General features: G+C 46.1%; 1 protein-coding gene across 1 annotated transcript in view; it reads left to right on the top strand.

Moving 5' to 3' along the window:
* The window catches only part of KPNA1 (karyopherin subunit alpha 1), a 205,752-nt gene that overhangs the window by 27,021 nt on the left and 158,983 nt on the right, over positions 1 to 19,748 (top strand). Inside the window, exon 2 of the mRNA XM_078656634.1 lies at positions 14,853 to 14,989. Within this exon, the coding sequence (XP_078512760.1) occupies positions 14,861 to 14,989 (129 nt within the window). The 5' untranslated portion in view covers positions 14,853 to 14,860. The remainder of the gene's footprint in view (positions 1 to 14,852; positions 14,990 to 19,748) is intronic.

Raw genomic sequence — 19,748 nt, 5'->3', positions numbered from 1 at the left:
TCATTCTTAGCTTTGATGAGGCTGAGATATTTTCATATTAAGTAGCTTCTTATTACTGCTCATCTCTGCACCTAATATTCTCTGTTCAGTCTCTTCAATCCGATCTTGGCGTTTTGTCGACCATAGTTGTCATGAAATCCATCCTGGATGTCAGGTTATCAATTTCGTTGTCGGTTGACATGAAGCTCTTTCACATTTCTTGTAGGAGGGACTTGACCCCATCGCCCGCCATAGTGACCTCCTAAATCTTAGGTTTCAGATTGGGATGTGGACTGCTCGTCTGTTACTTTAGTTGAGCGTTTAGTGTCGAACTTATGTCTTAGTTGCCTGTGGCCCCTTTTTCCCCATGTCTGCAGAGTACGTTGCACTGGATGTTTTATTGTAATTAACACCATTGATACTGTCAAAGAGGCCACATGCACCCCTCTCCTTACGCCAAGTGCTGGTTAGCCAGTCTCCTAACTGCGCAGGACCCAGGCTTTACAGTAACTGTGCAACATGCACATGAACACCCAGTATGTTAATATTAAACAGGTGAAACAAGCAGCAGGAACATACACTACTGTATCAGCACTTTTGGTCTCACATGTTGTAGTTCTTTAATGTTGGTTAGGATATTATTGTGCGGTATGGCTGCAGTTTACACTACCATGCATAGGAGCGCCTCACCATCTAGTGTGCACTTCATATAGCCTCTCGGGCACTGAAATGTAGATTCCATCGCATATGGGCAGCAGGCTGATAAACTACATTGCAAAGGTGAAGTGCATCTACATGTTGGCACACTGGACCACCCAAGCAGTTTGACTGTACTTCCACTCTGTGTCTGCCCATAGCTATGGAGTGTACAGGTAGTGTTTGCTTCAGAGCCGGTTGTACGACGGTACAACACAGTTAATTACTTTGCATGTCTTTGCCACGCGTTTTATAGCGCTCATGTTTTTACAGCGAACATGCGTTTACAACGCATGCCAATACCACACATTGTTTTTAAATTTAAGAACAATGTTTTTGTGGGGGAAGACACCCCCCCCCCCCCCCCCAACCCCCACCCCAACTTACCGTAAATATGTGGAAATGGCAAGTGTTGTAAATGCATATTCGCAGTAAAAATATGCGTGCTACAAAATGCATGGTGAAGACACAACAAGGTAAACACCTCGTTGTAAAGGCTGTTTCCCTTCAGAGCCCAGTTGGAGAAACCCTCATCTATACCTCCTTCATGAGGAGGACTACATCTGGTGTCCAATTTGCTATTGAGATGGATGCAACCGTAGATGATTGTGGTTCTAGTGTGGCATGTTGTACTAGCACCATCAGCTATACCACCCCACGTACATATTCACCTGATGGACACTGGCAGTGCCCTGGCTCTCTGCTGCAGTCCAGGGCAGATCTCTTCCTTGTGGGGCATTATTTACCACGTTTTGGTTAAAGGTGTTTTTTATGGGGGCACCACTGAAATATTCAAGTGCCCTGTGAGCATTGAGTTTCACTGTGCTTTGTGGTGGTTTTGCCTTAGACTGGTGGATATGGCTGCATGTGGCCATCGCTGCTGTATCGCTGGTTTCGTGTTGTGGAAAGCCATAGTGTGAGTTTCTGCAGCACCTCAGCGGCCCAATGTTGGGACTGTGAAATACATATGCTTTCTACTTACTGAAGAGGCGTGGAAGGCGCCTTGTGACACAGCGCCTTTTGTTCTCTATAAGCTCCATTTTCTTTCAAAAGCACCTGTGGTGTAGCTTGAAAATGCTGTGAGGCCCATCTTTGTACTTTGTGCTCAATGCTATTGGAAATGTGGGACGGGTATGCCCAGACGTAGGTCCCGTGTTCTACATGCCATTGGTGTCGAGCTATCCTGGCTGATGAGAGTTGAAACCCAGAAACCGGTCCTAGGATGCTTGTTCCAGTCCAGGGAGTGTAGTAAAGAGGGGAACTTCTCAACTGTTTGTATGAAACCTAAAGTTCTTGCTGGGAAAGTTTAACCTAGAAATCACGACAGCAGATGATGACTCGCAAGGTAACGTTAAGCAAACTCTGGGCCCTATTTTTTTTTTCTGGCTGTAAAACCCTGCGCACTTTAGCCTGTGCTCCCCTGTTATATTCCCTAACCTAGGCCTAAGTAGCAAAGTGACCTTTTACCTACATCTTTCCTACTTTGCTCTGCATAACATTTCTAGCACTGACCTTTAACCCAGTAATGTACTTAATAAATGTCGATTGGTGTCCTTGAAACTAGCCTAATTTATTATGGATGAGGATTTTTAGTAAAATCCTCCGCACATGATGTACATAACAGAATTAACATACTCTGTACAAAAGTCATTGCTATCTTTCATCCTAGAGCGACCAGGCTAGTTTGCTTAATTACAATTATGGGCCATATTGCCCATAATTATTGATTTAGGCCCATCTCCATAATCGTACTCACAACATATCGATTGTGGTAGAACCCCTGATGCTGCCTTTTTGGTATAGAAGAACCGGACCTTCACTAGTAAAGGAGAGTAGACGCTTCCACGCTGAGTAGACACTGAGGTCCCGGCCTGCTGAAGCTTCAACACCCAGCGGTTGGACATCCCTTGCGGGGTGTCAAACTCGTGACAAAGACAGGGTCCTTCATTCTCTCCCATCAGGTCATTGGATTTGCTCGTTTCTAGGGGATTCTTGGCTTTGCTCGTTTCTAGGGGATTCTTGGCTTTACACCCACATACATGCTAGGTGCACATACCCCATCATAGGAGTACCCTTGATTACTGTCATGTTTATATGCCTGCATATATTCGTGTTTTAGCACCATGGTAGAATTCTACCTTCTATTTACTCTGTTGGTGCTTATCTTACGTTGGCTTCTGTCTATTGATTGTAGCAGCAACCATGTTTTATACTAGAATGACACTGGGGTTGGCCCAGAAACGGGATTACCTTCAAAGAGGTCTCTGCTGTCCAAGGCAAATGCTGTCTGGCACCTAGGAAGGGCCCTTTCTTGGTCGTACTGGCAGGCTTCAATAATAGTGGGCCTCTTATTGACATTACAGTGCCAAATCCTGCTGGGCAGGTTGGCTGGGGTTTACAAATAAAACTGGAGGTGCACTTGAAAGCAGGATGCCAAAACAGTTCTTATGTATCTGCTGTCTGATTGCTGGGAAACCCTGTTTTTGTTCTACTAGACCTCTAACTCTGGGTTTATTTGGAGGTAGAGTGATTGCCCCATTTGGATATTGGTGTTTGATGTGGGAGGACACTTGGATTATCACAGTACACTCCCCATACACACCTCGGGCTTTAAACACACCTCGGGCTTTAAACACACCTCGGGCCTTAAACCTCAATTTTAGTGTGACCGAAGACTGACTTGAAAATGTCTAAAGTAATTGGGTTGGCTGTTGGCTATTGGGTATGGCATGGCCTGGAGTCATTGCCAATCACTAGCTTGTGCCATGCTTTAATGTAGCATCTCCAGGTGCCCCCTTTAGAAAACTCCTGTACCTGAGGAAGATCCGAAGAGTACTGAACCTGTTGTCTGCTTCCTGAGAAGAGCATAGAAGTCTGGACCTGGTGTCTGGACTGGGCCGTGTTGTTTGACCCTTGTCTGGTACTCTGTGTGTCTTTAAGCACCTCTCCTGAGGCTCTATGGAACTTTAGAAGTGTACTCCTGTGGTGGATTCGGACTTGAAGGTCTAAAGTTAGAAAGTAAAATCTTTGTCCTTGGTGAATACATTCCGCGGTCCGTTATGTTCTGTCTCAAATTATGTCTCGGTCCCAGTCTACCGCAACCATTGACTATTATTGGTACTTTATACATCTCTCCGCTATTCCTACGTAAAACTTTAAAAAAGCAGATCTCCTGTTCCTCCTATTGGATTTTTGTCATTTTGTTCATTCTGTTTTTTTAATTGGGTTTGGGATTTTTATTTTGGTTTTCATCCTTTTACTATTGAGGTACTGCATATTTACTTTACACATTACACAAAGTTAAACCTGTCTTCTCTGTGCCATAGCAACCAGGGATTTGAGCTCAGGCTTGAATGACACTGAGTTCACTCTGACAAGAGGTGTGGTGGGTAGTCACCCACCCCAGATAACCACATTTCTTACTACATGGGTTTAGCTGCAAGTATGGATTTGATTTGTGAAGATTATATTTCTGAGAAAATCGATTCCGTTTCTGCTTCAACATATGTTTTTTAATTGGATGTGGATAGAGAGACTGTAAGGATCAATGCTTTTCTAATAGTATATTGAATATTAATGAGGAAGAGTTTAAACCTCCTAACTGCAGTTTTCCTAACTCCATTATTCTGTGTAATCTACAGATATTAAGGGTGGTTGATCTACCTGGGATACAGTAATTCTGGTTTGGGTGCAACCGGCTCACCTCAGTAATTTTACTGATAAAGTCAGTTTTAAGCATTGATAATGGACGGTATGAAGTGACCTCCAATGGGCCTTGGAGAGGGATGTGCTAGTGGTGATTCACTGAGTGGTGGGAGCTAGCCCTTTGTAAGTTAAGCCTGGCATAGTTCCAGAAGCTTGGGGGCTAACAGGGGTTTGTAGGCTTTGTAGAACTCTATGGGTAATATGTTAAGACCTGGATTTTTATGCATTGCTGCTCCTCTGATGATTCCTCGGATTTCCCGGATTGTGACCTACAGGGCATGTAATGTAATTTCATTGATAAAATTGCAGATTTGTGCCTGACGGTCTACGGGGGTGGAGAGGGGGGTGTCATATAGGGTATGGTGGTGAATGCAGAGTGAACTTCTGCTTGGCTAGTAATTATGAGTCTGGTCACTCTGACCATAGTGATGGGGGAGACAGGTGCCATGCTGCGCAAGAGCCAAGCCAGTAGGCGGCTTGATTTGTCCTTCAGCATGCATTTTCGCCTGGTAATCTCCAAAGTCCAGGCAACGTGGCTGCTCCATCCATGGGGTGTGCTGTTTTAAAGCCGTTGTACAGGCTGGCTGCTCCACAGGGTCTAGTCCGCCCGAATCCTCTGAAGTCCCTAGCAGTCTACACAAAATCCGTTTGCAGTGCTGCGCTGGCACCTACTACTGCACAACTGCTTTTACCTCTAACCACTACCTTCAATGCTTCCCATTCTATTTTCCTGGAGGAGGCTGAGCCCCAATTGCCTGGGAAGTAATGATATATAACCTGGTGTCTCTTCTCTTAAGGCTTGGTCCTCTAACATGGCAGGCTGCAAACGCCACGTAGGGATTGGTGGTCGCATCGCCCCCCAACTGAGATGGATTGAAGTGGGTTATGATGCGAAAAGGTTTTCCCTGGGTATCCTGCGTCAATGACCTGTAACTGAATAGTGGAGTGGCAGAGAATACGATATAACCGCACTTGTAGCTCATGTGGGGACGAGTAATAGGAATATTCCCAGGCAATCTGGTTAAGGACTCGCTAACTGCCAAGCAGAGATCAATGAGATAGCCATTGTGAAAGGTAGTTAGCAGCATCCACCACAGAGAGGCGGGTGGAGGCATATGACCAGTCTAATTATGGATTAAGGACACAGTTAAAATCCCCCCTGATGATCCAAAGGCCCACCTAGTGAGGACAATCGCGAGGTGTGCTAAGAAGGCTGGTTGCGCTGCATTTGGTGTGTAAATACTGCCAAGTAGAATGGGCCTGCCATCAAGTTGGCCTTCCACCAGGGCATATCGTTCCTTTGGGTCAATTTCTTCAGCTAGACAACGGAATGGGACCCCTGGCCAGATCCATATGAGCGCCACTCATTTGAAACTAGAATATATAGTGCTGTAGCATTAGCCCCACCAGCGCTTTTGTAATCTAACTTCCTCACCCTTAAACGATGTGCGCTTTTTGTTGAAGCGCTATTTGGGCTCCTCCCCTCCTAATGTGTTGCACTGCATGTCGCTTGCGTGTTGTCTCTATCCCACGAACGTTCCATGTTAGTACACCCATTCTAGCCATGTAGATTTATACAAGGGAAGCAAGAAAGGGGGAGCAGAGAGGTATGCAAGATAAGAAGGGAACCTCCGGAACCTGCCTGTATGCACCTTTTTGTGGAGGTATCTCTGCAGGGGACTGGCCCAATCCACACTGTGTGATCGAAGAACGCTTAACTCCCAACCCAGGGTGGCCACCCAAACAGGTAACCAAAAGTCTCATGGACGGGAAGCGGCATATCATACACATGTGTAAATCAACTTCTGGAGAGAAGTGGAGGGCGGTATACATGCCCTTGCTAAACAAAGCACTACTACGAGAGTGAGGCGAAGTCATGGTAGCCAACCCATTTCTACAATAAGACAGAAGTACTGGGAGACAATGTGGAGTGCACGACCTCTAGTTCGAGTTGCACTCTTAACAGCCTTTGGCGGTAGCGGAGATATGGTAGTCCTCAACGGTGAATCAGTGTAGGGGAATGGGCCTGCTAGAAGACATATTAGAAGTGGGTTTTGGACAGACTCTGGATGAGTTATCTCCCATGGCGACTACTAGGTACTCATTATGTTGTCGACTGTCGCTGAGGTTACATTTGGGTGCACCAAGGATGAGGCACTGCCCATCGAGGTACGCTAGTGAAATGAAATAAAAATTTAGAATAAATGCGCTCCAATACCCTGAGGTGTCTAGGCGTGCAGGCTAGCAAAACTGGGCAATGCCAGGTATAAGGCCCAAGGGCTAAAGTCTCCTAGAGATTAAAAAGCCAAGTTTTTAGTTTTTTCTTAAAGCATAGAAGGTCTGGTTCCTTTTTCAGGAATAAAGGGAGACTGTCTCAGAAAGTGTTCTTGGAGGATTTAGGTGCCGGAGAGTGCTTCTCAGCCCACCAGGAAGTTGCAGTAGACGGTGCCTGGTGTTGGTCCTTCTTTGCATGTGCCAATATGGGGGCACTGCTGACCTGGGCGGTTCCGTTTTCATAGTCCCGGCGCCCGCCTCTCTTCCCAGGCCTGTCTGCTCAGTCTCATGACGGCAAAGGCGGGACCGGCGGGCCGTATTGACACTGCTACACCCAGTCCCAGGCGCCCATCGGTTTGGTGAAAAAATAGCTGGAATTGTTGACCATGATCTTAAGCTTGGCAGGAAACCATAATGAGTATCGGAGGCTGACTTGCCGGAGCTTCCTCTTTACTCCTAGGAAAGAGCCTCTGCGCTGCTGCACTGCCATGGTGTAATCTGGCAAGAGATAGATGTGTGTATTTTCATACAGGATTAGGCCTGCTGATCGGGGCTCGTAGAGTATGGTTTCTTTGTCTCTGTAATTCATCTGTCTGGCCACCACTGGCCTAGGTGGAGACTCCACTGGTGGCCTGCGTGCTAGAACTTGTTGGGTACGCTCTACCAACAAAAGAAGGCAACCATTGAGTAGATGTCACCACCTGCGTTAGCCAGGCTACGAAGAACTGCTAGTTAATGATTCCACAAGATCCGGGTTAGTGATGATCTGTATACCGAGATCCAAGCTCCCGGTGTCTGGGACGGAGCCAGCTTCGGAACCGCGTGGTCCACCAACACCTGGACTCTTCACTCATCCCCCGCCCTCCTGCCAATCAGAGGATTGTCCTCCTCCCTTGATTTGTCCGGCTACCTGCATTGTGGTACGTTCCCAACCATGCGGTTCCGAAGCTGGCCCCGTCCCGGACACCCGGAGCTTGAATCTTTGTGTACAGATCATCACTAACCCGGATCTTGTGGAACCATTAACTGGTAGTGGCCTACCTCGTTAGGTTCTCTCCAGCAAACCTGCTTCCTAACGCCAAACCATCCGCTTATCTCTTACAGTGGATTCCCGTGATTCACTGCCTCGCTTAACTTGATTGATTGATCCGAATTTCTGCTGGACCTCTAAGGCCGCCCTTCATGACCTTTTGTGCAGTACTCCGCACTACTTTGGAATTAGTGACCATTGTCCTGATGATGACCTGAAATTGATCAGGTTGAAACACCGTCGACTACCCAGCACAGAACTTTGGCGTGGTTACGGTCAATCTATTTATTCCGAATCAAAAATACTGACGTTGTATATGTTTGTATTGTATTATTGACCACATTATTTGTTCTTACCCTTTTGCCGTTCACGCTGTTTTTCATCCCAGTGTCACTGTGCCGTTAACTGTCATTAGCATGCTCAGTGCACACTTATGTGGTATGGTCACTGTATATAAAATTGTGCTGATACAACTACCTACAAATATTATTTTTCACCTTACCAATTCTGTTGTGGTTTCCCTTTTTTTTTTTTGTTTCCTCTTCTTGTGATTTATACTATCATTCTAATTGCCCTGCTCGAATGACTTCCAGTTGAGACATTGTTGTTATGTTATGAACTCTTAAATGTGTCACACACAAGGCTAGACCCATATTTAGAAATATTTGTGATTTCTGCAGTTTGTTCTTAATTGACATGATTTATCAAACCACCCATGTTGCATGGAATAGGCCAAACTACATTTTCCTTCTTTTGTGGAATGGTCTCCTATTTTCTGTAAGTGAGATTTCCATAGCCAGAAACAAATATCGTTGGAGGTACTTCATTGAAGTTTCTGATTTGTTGCTAAACATGCAGAGCAGTTTAAAGCTAGGCAATTAGTGGTTACATGGTGCATAATTTCAATCTTTGAGATTATAGCTACCCCAAGACCCAACCAGGATGTTAATGTTTTTCAAACCTAAACTTTTTACCAGATGGGGGAAAGACTATACTTTTAGTACTTCTCTCCAAGTCAGTTTTTTCCAATCCCAACCAGTCTTAAATCTGCTGTGCCCACTTCTGCAAGCAATGGGATTTGATTAAACACAGAAACATTTTAGTGCAGTTGAGAGGACGCGGTTTGTGCTAACAGAACCTTGTCTTGAGACCTTAGAGGTTTGCTGATTTTTCCCTATTGTGGTTGACTGGTGTGCCCTGCAAGGGTGAGTGCTACTGAGGTTAATATTTCTGTTTCAGATTGGTTATGCCATCATGGTTCGAAAATGGCCAACTATTAGCTCCATAATCAAACCAGAAAATACTTATTTCCCTGAGCCTCTAACCATTCCCAAATTATACCCGCACATGCTCACTGTGATGGGGACCATCTAGGTCAGGGGCAGTGATGACTCGCTTTGAGGTACGGTAGAAGCTGCTGGAGGCAGTACTATAACTTGGTAATCAGGGAGGGGGGGGGGGGGCGCAGGCTTCGACAGTAGCAGGTGACCCAGTGCCATATGCCTACTGTTAGAGCTGGGGGTCTCTAGTTGGCAGGGGTAGGTACCACTGTCCAAATAGGGACCCTTGCTTCTAGTCGGGGTAAGGAGGAAACACTCTGTAGATAACCCCTGCTCACCCCCTTGGTAGCTTTGCACCAGCAGTCAGGCTTATCGAAGGCAATGTGCTAAGTATGTGTACCAACACTCACAGTAACATATTGAAAACACCACAAACTGACTCCACAACAGTTTAGAAAAATAAAGGTCTTTTTAATCTAAACTACACAAGACCAAAACGACGACAATTCAACATACACAGTTCAAGAATATGGTTTCAAAAGAGTTCTTAAGGTTGCGTTCAATTGCGTCACGCTTTAGCCAATAGTACCTTTAAATGCGACAAGTTCCAAGTGAAAAGCTGTAGCGATGAAAAGCAAGCAATGCATCACTCCTGAGACCCTGGGGAGGCGATGCGACAACCCCGCTTGATGAAGCGGGCGTGTAGCGGTGACTCCGGTCTGTACGGGGAGGGATGCGATACCTTGCGTGGATTCCGGTGCACAGGTTGCGGTGGTAGCGGCTCGCAAAAGGGACGATGCGACGATCTACGGGGCGGCGACGATCTCCGGTGCGGCGACGATGCGCGGCTCAGCGTTTATCTTCTACTCTCTCGGCCTCGCGATGCGATGGCTCTGCGACGACTCTCGCAGCGAAGTGAAGCGGTCCGCAAGCAAGTGGTGCGTCTATCTCACCCAGTGACGACAGGCTCTGCGATGATACTCGCAGCAATGGTAATCTTCACGCATCGGACTGGTGTGTCCCACAAATGAAGGATGCGACGACTCTGGTAGCGGCAACAGGCGCTGCGACTATCTCAGCTTTCGTAGCGGCGGGAATTTCCTCGCACTGACTGGGATGTGCTCCGCTAGCGAGCGATGCGATAAACTTTGCAGAAAGTTCTTTAAATCTTGGTTTCCAGCTTCCCAACACAGGTACAACCTCCAGAGGCACCACACATGGGCCAAGCACTCCAGGAAGGACCGAACTCTGTCAGCAGAGTTCAAGGAAGCTGGGGGTGAAGTCCTTTTGTTCCTGGGACTTCTTAACAGGGAGCCAGCTCTTCTTCAGGACCTTGGAGATTCCTTCAAGCAAGGGGACACAGCACAAAGCAAAGTCCTTCCCCTCTCCTTGGCAGCAAAGCAACAGCAGGTCAGTCCAGCAGAGCAACAGCAGGACAGTCTTCCTTCTTCAGTTTCAGCTTTCTTCTTGGCAGAGGTTCCTTCTTGATTCCAGAATGATCTAATTTTCTCTAGTCTGGGGTCCTGTACTTTTACCCCTAAAAGTCTTTGTTCCCTTTGTGCAGGAGGGCTCAGAGCCCGGTCTGAACCAGTTCTGGGTGTTCCTTGAGCACTTTGTTTTCCTGGCTTCTCCTCTCCTTTCAGAGAGAGGGGCAGGGTCGTCAGCCACCCAGCAGGAGATGGAGCCAGCACTGTGGAAGGCAGGCACAGCCCTATTCAGGCCCAGGTGCTATCCCCTCCCACCACTCAAGATGCAGTCATTCAGCCTACGGCTGACTCAGCCAGCCTCCTGGGGGCTCCCCAGCCCCTGTCACTCTCAATCCAGACAGTCAATTCACAAACGGGCCAAGGCACACTGAAAGGTCAGACAAGAGAACAGCAACTTTCTGAAAGTTCTGTTCTAAAACGCAGGATTTAAAAACAACCTTTCCTAAAAGATGTTATTAAATTCTGAGTTCAGATATTCCAGACTTTTATATCCTACCTTGCTCCTATGGGAAGATATGCTGATAGCCACTGTAGCCAGCATCCCCCTTGATAGCCTATGGGCAAGGTAGCCTTACAATAGTGAAAAACAAAAATGGCTGTAATTCACTACCAGAGCATGTCACCTGCACTAGTACATGCGCTACCTTTCACATACACTGCACCCTGCCCAGGGGGGTCCCTTGGGCCTTCCATAGGGGTGACCAATGTGTACAGAAAGGAAAGGGAAGGGTTGGGCCTGGCCAGTGGGTCACTAACCAGGAGGACATGGCAGTTCACAGACTGCACACAGGCACTGCGGTGGCAGGCCCGAGACACCATTTTAGGGCTACTCATGTGGGTGACACAATCAGTGCTGCAGGCCCACTAGTAGCATTTGTATCACCAGCCCTGGCACACTTAGTGCACTTTACTAGGGACTTCTTGGTGAGACAACTATGCCAATCATGGATAACCAATTATCACAATTTACACAGGGAGCACTTGCACTTTGACACTGATCAGCAGCGGCAAAGTGCCCAAAGCATCTATACCAGCAAAAACGAAATCCAGCACAGTGTCAAAAATACAGGAGGCAGAGGCAAAAAGACAAGGGAAACCACACCAAAGATGCCAGGTCTAACACCTACATACTGGATTACAAGAAGGGGCATGTTCATTGCTTGAAGAGGAAGTGGGGTGAGGACATGTTGATGCCTTGCTCCCCAACTACAAGCGGTACTGTCTTTTGTGTTGAGGTTTATGTTGAGGCATTAAAGAATCTTGTGGGGCAAATGTTTTGCCTGGTGCCATTTCCTTTCTGCTTGATTCAAGTAACTTTGTTTGTCCCTGTAGTAGTCTAAGTGAATTTCCTTATTCAGACACCTCATCCCCTACCCATGCAGAGTAATAGTGGAGTTGGTGACTAAGTGCAGACAGACAGCCAACACCGAAACTTTACACGAGCAAAAAGCCTGCCCTTCCGAGCAGTTGCCAAGGTAACAATTGCCAGTCATCTGCCATTACCCCCTCCCAAAGAGACCATATTGCTGTTTGCCTTTCATAAAGAGCTCAGGGCTGTGTGCTGTCATTCTAAATATACCAGGTTGTGCACCTTCTAAAGACTCTCTAATTTGCATTTGTAACATGAATGCACTTAGTATGTGTCTTTCCAGACAGACATGACTGTATGCCTTGCACTTCAATGCTAGTGTATCCCATTCCTGTGGTGATGCTGCATTAGACCTATGCCATTGCACAACGCCCCAGCCTGTTTTCACTTCCCACTCTTCAGCGGTACACTTTATCTGCTCTTCCAGGCAACCCAGATTTTTTCATAGTAGGCCATGCATGTATTGTGTGTGTGTGTGTGTGTGTGTGTGTACGTGCTCTATATATTGACAGTGTATGGTGTAGTGTACAAATCTATATGCTTGTATAACTGTGGCATGTGTATCTATAGATACTCATGCTGTGCTTACTCTTCTCATCTAGTGTTGGGCTTGGACATGTGGAACTTGTTTTTCTTCCAAGAAGTCTTAGTCACAAGGTATAGCGACTCCACCTATTAGTGAAAATGATCATAGCCACTGACTCTATTGTTAGATTACTATTTTTTTTTTCTGCTGTCCGGGTCAGACGTGTTTCATTGAGCTCAAAGTTGGTGCCTCAGATGTGATCTTCGGACCCATTCGGATCCTCTAGATCCATCGATATTCTACAGTCATTGTGTTCCCCTTGTGTTTGTCGGGCTTCTCTCATCCGGTTCGACAACAGACTTAATCACCCCTCTCAGGGCCTTTTTCCTGTCAGAAACTGCCCACAGTGTCACACCAAGTAGCCATGGGTAGACCTTTGTCTCCGGAGCACAAAGAGTCCTTCTGTGACTCTTGTCCCACTTTCTGCAGCAAGACTCTCGGTTACTGTCGAGACTGTAAATTCTGAAATGTGGTATAACAAAGTTGAATGTGGTTGTAAAGTAGCACGCTCACTGTAAGCTTGATTAGTCCTTCTGCACAAGGTTGTAACAATGTGGGCTCTTTTGGCACTGATGTAAGTGCTGTAGTATATTATTACAAATGCGTAATTTGTATTGTTTCCAGCCCTGATGAAGCCGTAGGTTAACCCTACCACGGCGAAACCCGTTGGCACGAGGGATTGGAATTTGATGAAATTAAAGAACAGAAGAACAAGAGCCCAATCTACTTTTTTCTGATTTTTTTCACATATCGAAAACTGAACTTTAAAAGTGCATGCGTGCTCCGAAACATTGTTCAATCTCTGATTGAGTTAAGGGAAGTAGGGTGATCTCTTCCTGTCTTTTGGATGCACCAAACTTATTATTTGTTGGGACAAATTGTGTGTAGGTAACTATACGAGCGCCAGAATATCCTACACACCCAAAAGCATGAACAACTGCAAATGGTTCTGGCCATCTTGAATTTAGGCTGTAAAAAAAGGTTCTGACTAGTTTTAGTGACCTACACCCACAGGGTGTTGTCACTGCTGGGGCAGATTAGCAGCAGGACTAGATGCCCATTGACTACTGGTCCACACACCCACTAATACCCCCTAATTCTAGGATTTAAGGGCACCCCAGACACCAGAACCTCTGATTCGATGTTATGCCAAGAAGATACCAGTTTCAACGACAAGTCAGGACTCCACGAAGAGATTAGCTAAGCTCTGCACCTGTGGCAGCCATCCTACACTGACTGGACGACCTGGCCCAGTGCCTACTACTTGCTCTGTTTCCAGAGGGTTTTGCTCAACTTGCCCAGCGCGCACCTTTTGGCTAAGGTAATCACCTCCAACACCGCAAGCCTGATTAACCGCTCCGTTTCACACTAAAGTGCACCTCTCCACCGCGCTCCCCTAAGCCAGATAAAATTGTGCTAGCTCTTGTGAACAGGTCTAAGGACTCCAGAGACCATAACTTTTAGTGTGTTCCGTACTTTCACCTTGCAACACTAGTTTCGAAATCCATCTCTGTTCCAACACCACCATCCGACGTGCCCTCTACTGATGACACATAAGCGCATGGTTCTTCAAGCATGCTGCGCAGCAGCCAACATGGATTAAACGGAGTGCGCTATGACTGGTTTGGTCGGCCCTGGTGCATACGAAAGTCAGCGCCCATAACATTTGGCTAGCCACTCCTCTCAGACCTGCCCATTGCCGCCCCCAACCAGGCATGCCCTTCTTCTGCTTTCTCACAGTGCGAGAAGCAGAAACGTAAAATGGTATTGATACCATTTTACGTTTCTGCTTCTCGCACTGCGAGAAAGCAGTGGGGCGATGCTCCGACGCCCACGTGGAGGAGCCACCCCTGCTTTGAGAGTCTCTGGGTAAACGAAGGAGCCTCACTCCATTGTCTCCGATTGCACTTTCTGTTGCTTTCTGGAGAGTGGGAGTGGAAAGCCCATCCACCTATTCAGAATTAATTCTCATGAAAAACGGATTCAGATTTGTTCTATAAAAAGCCATGTTTTCATATTTATTCTATTGACTCTGCCTATTGGTTGCATTCTACTGGATTCACTTTAGTATAGGTTCTATTGAGAATCTTGATCAACATTTCCTTCACTGATGGTCAACCCACATCCTCCATTCCACTATTGGCATGATCCATGAGCTGCTCTGATCTCTAGTGTTACAGGGACAAGAATAACACTTAACCAGTTTGCTTTAGGTAGATTTTTTTTTTAAACAGACTACAGCAGAAACATGTTGGTGCTAAAAGCAACTATGTGTGTGGGTGTAACATGAAAGAAAATCAGTGATCTTTTATTAATGTTAAGTGGAATATTGGTGACTAAAACCGGTTTTAAGTGTTGGTGCTATGGGTCTGCCCTAGTGTAGGTTTGATTTGCATTGGTCCGTTTAATCTAAATGTTAGCATTTTCTTGTACTTTTTGTCTTTAGGTATCAAAATGACTACTCCAGCGAAAGAGAACGTCCGTCTGAAGAGTTATAAGAACAAGTCTTTGAATACTGATGAAATGAGGCGGCGGCGTGAAGAAGAGGGGCTTCAGCTGCGCAAACAGAAGCGTGAAGATCAGGTATATATTAAAGTAGTTGCAGTTTTTTTTAATGCACCAAAACTATAGGTTTTTTGAATGGATGCAACCTCTTTATTTGTAAATCCTAAGCAACTCTTGCCTCCTTGGTGAAGGGAGTAGGAGAGCTCTGTGGCTTCCATTTGTGCCTCTCGTCCTGTATTGCACAATTTATTTTAAAAAAAACATAATCCGTGAGTTCTAACCATCCCTTTAACTTCTGGATTTAGTTTGAACTTTTAAAGCCTCAGAGTCATCTGTGGTTCAGACATTCTTGTCATCCTCCGTATCCCCTCCCTTAAGATTGTACCGGTGAGATCCAGTGTGCTCACCTGTTCCATCTTAATACCTCCATTGTTTGAAGGTGCTTCTATTCTGATGGAACGTAGGAGATTCTAATTCATTTGGACTGCACTGCTCCAGTTTGCCATAAGAAATCTGGCAGACTCATTGATATTAGTCTGCGTCTTATGTCACTTGGCATCGGTGTACGTTGTTCCTGACAAGATTCCTGTGTTCATTGCTATGATTTCATTCTGATTCCATTGCTAGGTGTGAGCGTTCTGTCTTTTCTTTAGCTATCGTAGTTCCTCAGTATGGCATCTTCTATTTATTGACACTCTATTTAAATAGTTACCCAATAGTAAAAGTTAGCATCCAGGAATCTTTGTTTTGGCATTTTGTATTCTTTGAGGGAATATGCGAGAACCACTCCCACGGTCTTTACGTGTTTTTGATTGACTTCGAGTTTTCATTGAGATTTCCTCTGAAGCCCTGGGATTTATACATAATCATTGAGCACAGTCACACATTTATCCTTTTTAGGTCGAGCTGGAGTGCATCCGATAGGATGCTCCAGTTCGACAACTTTAGTCAGCCGTCTCGGGGGAATTAGGGACAAGAGGGTGTTACGAGCTTTTCCTTTTGGATTGGAGTGCGCGAACGCGCACGTCCAGCCCCGCGCCGTGCACATCTCCGGCTCCGATTTCTTGAAGTTGGCACACATGCGCGCGCATATACACACACAGACAGACAGACACTCGCTCGCTCACACATACCACCTCCCCCCCACAGTCATCGGCCTCTTTTAAACACACACGCATACACACAGACTCCAAGACACATACGCACGCTCACACACATACAGAGGCCCCCGCCGCAGCTCTTAGTGCAAATGGCGCCTTCCTTGGAGTCCCTCCCGGACTGAAGACAGCCAGAGAATGCCCCCGAGAGCCACCAAGGCGAAGCCCCACTCACCGGCTTCCTTGGTGCGGCGGCTCTCCTCTCATCGGCAGCTGCAGGGCTCGTCTATGCCGGTTACCACGGGCTCTCCCTCACTCGTGGAAGGCGCCGGCCGCAGGACTCTTCCTCCCTCCTTCTCAGGGCAAGTGCACCGGGGCGCAGGGTAGGCTCCTGCCTGCTCCGGTGCTCAAAACAGGCGCGGCTCTTCCATGGGAGGCGGGGTAGGCTCCCGCCCTCCTACTTCCGGTTTCCGGTTGTCCCGCCCGGCCTGCCTGATTTCCTGGTCGCAGGCCGGCGGCGATGTTCGGTTTGTCCCGGGCTGCGGCGTGATGCGGGGGGACACACGAGGGGTAGGCTCCCTCCAGAATTTAATTATAAAGCGAGGTGACACTCGCTACAAGTGGAAATACGCCGCAATTTGGGGCAAATGCCGGGTGGGCACCGGCTTGAAGCACCACGCGCTTCAATGGCAAACACAGCGCTCTAAAGCGCTAAGGAGGCAAATCCCGCGGCCAATGCCGGGTGGGCACCGGCCTCCTGCAACAAAGTGCTCCCAGGCACTTCAGGGAAATGAAGCGTTCCCTAGCGCTAGGCAGGTGAATACAGCGCTCCCAAGCGGTACAAAACTTGTCGCTTCAGAGCCCCCACATCCTAAAAATCTCACCACACACTGGAAGGGAGCAGGCTCTGGGGTCATCGGTCTAAAGCACTTTTCTAGTAAAAACATTATTCCACACAAACTGTCATCCAGAGACCCAGTACCCCTGATACTCTCCTGCAGCACTCTCACCACAGTGAGACTCGTGTGAAACCAATGACGTGTCAGAGGGAGAATGACACCAAAGGATAAAAGGCAGAGGCTGCCCAGCAGAAATGTGAACCTATAATCTGCAGAGAAACACACACACACACACACACGCACACGCACGCGCGCACACACATACACATACACACACAGCCGCGCACACATACACACATACACACATACACGCATGCACACATACGCGCACACATACACACATACACGCATGCACACATACGCGCACACATACACACATACGCATACACACATACACACATATGCGCACGCATGCACACATACACACATATGCGCACGCATGCACACAAAGTCACTGAAAAAAAGGACAAATTAACACTAGGTATCAATTACATTAAACAATGTTCCATGTGTAGCGCTTAACACAAAAACGAATGAATAGCCCCTGACAACTATCCAACACTGCCAGCTCTTTCCTGTATACCCGACCATATTGTATAATGCTATTAAAACAGAGACTTTTTAGGTCGATCCTGAGCAGCGCATGTGCTGCTCTTCGAAGCACGCTGTATTCAGGTATGGACTTGCTAAGATAAGCTTGCAGTTTTGTCCTATCGCTGAAGGTTGGTAGGTTGGGGCAGAAGTGTCTGGGGCGTCCTTTAAACAAGCATTTGCAATGCAATAGGTCTCACTTTTGCGAGAGTTTAAGCTATTAGCATTGTAAATGACAATGCCTTTTATTTGTTTTAAAAGCAAAAACATAAATAAAAGGCATTGCCATTTACAATGCCAATAGCTCTAACTTTAATAATGCGAGACCTATTGCATTGCAAATGCTTGTACTCATTTGTATTGCAAGAGGTGAGTATCGGACAGGTGGATTTTGAACGGATTCCATTCATGTAACTACATTTTTAACTAGATATAACTAGTGCATTTGATGGTTATAATGGATCTGACTCTGATTTATTATCCTGAGAACTTATGTCTTTGAGGTGGCATAACATGGTTTTTTATGTTTGGCACAGTCTTAAGTGTGGTCCTTCCCTGAACCCTTTCCCTAAATCTGAGGGGAGTGTTTTTTTTTTTTTACTTAACTGATTCTTTCCCCTTCCAATCTTGTCATTTCATTCCATCAAGTAATGTATCCAATTTTTCCTTTCAAATCTTTATTTGGGCAATTGAGGTAAACGGAACTGTTTTACTTCAGATATAACATTAAAAGTATAATATTGGAGTAATTTGTCCTGTTGACTCGGTTCCCTTCCCCTGATTTTGCAGGTAGTCTCTCAGATTGACCTCCCTGTCCCACAGATACTGTCCTCTCAATTTGCAAAATACCTGCAACTGAATCCTTTAGCAGAGCACATTTTCATCCCTCTGGTATAAGGCCTCTTGTGAGTCCACCATAAAGAGGGTGCGGTGCGTCTTCCATTTGTTTGCTGTGAGCAAGAGGTCGCATTATACGCCAACCCTCCTCTGCTTACCAAGACAGAGAGCAGCTCTTGAGTGTGTCCAAATTAGGTGTAATTCCAGGCTGCAGTTAGATCTATTTGTTACAAGTTATATGCTCTCATTTGTGGAATGGGACTCCATGGTTTTGGAGACCTTGGGGCTGAGTAATGTTTCCCTAGTGTCTTGGGTAATTCCTATGGCAGAGGTTTTTCCCGCTAACAATTTCAAGGGTAACCGTGTCCAAGTATTCCAGCAGTGCAGCGAAAAGCCTCGGCAACCACAATGACTGCCAATCTGACATCAGCAATCGGCACCAAGGTCTGAAGGAGGATTACCAGTCCTCTTTCAACACAGAGTAGTTCAAAACACAAACGTACATCGACGTTAGAGACTCTGGTTCTCCGTAAAGGGATTTAAAAAAATAATAATATTCCCAGTCAGTGTAATTTCTCTTCACATCTGCAAACCCTCTTTGCTCATTTTAAATTGATGTTGCAAAAGAACATAATTGAAGATTTTTTTTTTTAAAACATGTCCTTTAATATTGAGCCATACCCTAATAACATTTGTCTGAAAACACCCTGTACACTTGTTTTTAGAAAATAAATATTAAGCAATGAATGTTGTTTATTTTTATTCTGACACTCCATGCCCCACCATGATTGGAGAGTCAGTAAGCTGTTTACTATTTTATTCTCATTTGAGCAAGTATTCCCTTTCATATTTGAACGGATAACTGCTAAAAAAGTTTTTTGACATTTGCTCAAAATTTCCCAACTAACTTCCCTCTGGTGCTGTTCCTTTGGCCACTATGTCAGCTTGCCTTTAGAAGTATACTCATTACTAATGTTATACAGTGTGGCATACACTTTGAAGGATAGGCATAGGCTTTACCTACTGGCAAAACTGAGCCAGATGAAAACATCTCCACCCCCAAAAAAGAACCAGAATAAGTTTCCTTCACCTCTGCACTGCAGAGAAACTAATTGTGATATCTTATGTCATTCTCTCAAAAAAGCGATGACCTCACTACAGCTGTTGGTGAACATTGACATGTAGGCCTCTACTGCCGAACATTGCTGGTGACTTGCTGACGTCTAGGCTCCATTCGCTGTAGAGAAACTTTCCTTTGGGGAGCAGGGGGGATGGGCGGGTGAGAGGGGGAAGGTGACACAAATCTTCTTAAACATCAGCCGGCAATTGTTTTAACAGTTGCTGCATCACAATGATCAACATGGAAGTGCACAAGGAAGAAGAGGACCTCCTCTGAGCATCTAAAACAGCTGT

The sequence above is a fragment of the Lissotriton helveticus genome, chromosome 8, assembly GCF_964261635.1.
Source record: "Lissotriton helveticus chromosome 8, aLisHel1.1, whole genome shotgun sequence".
Taxonomy (NCBI): Eukaryota; Metazoa; Chordata; class Amphibia; order Caudata; family Salamandridae; genus Lissotriton; species Lissotriton helveticus.
The sequence above is the reverse complement of the archived record's forward strand: the minus strand, read 5'-3'. Positions and strand labels throughout refer to the sequence as shown.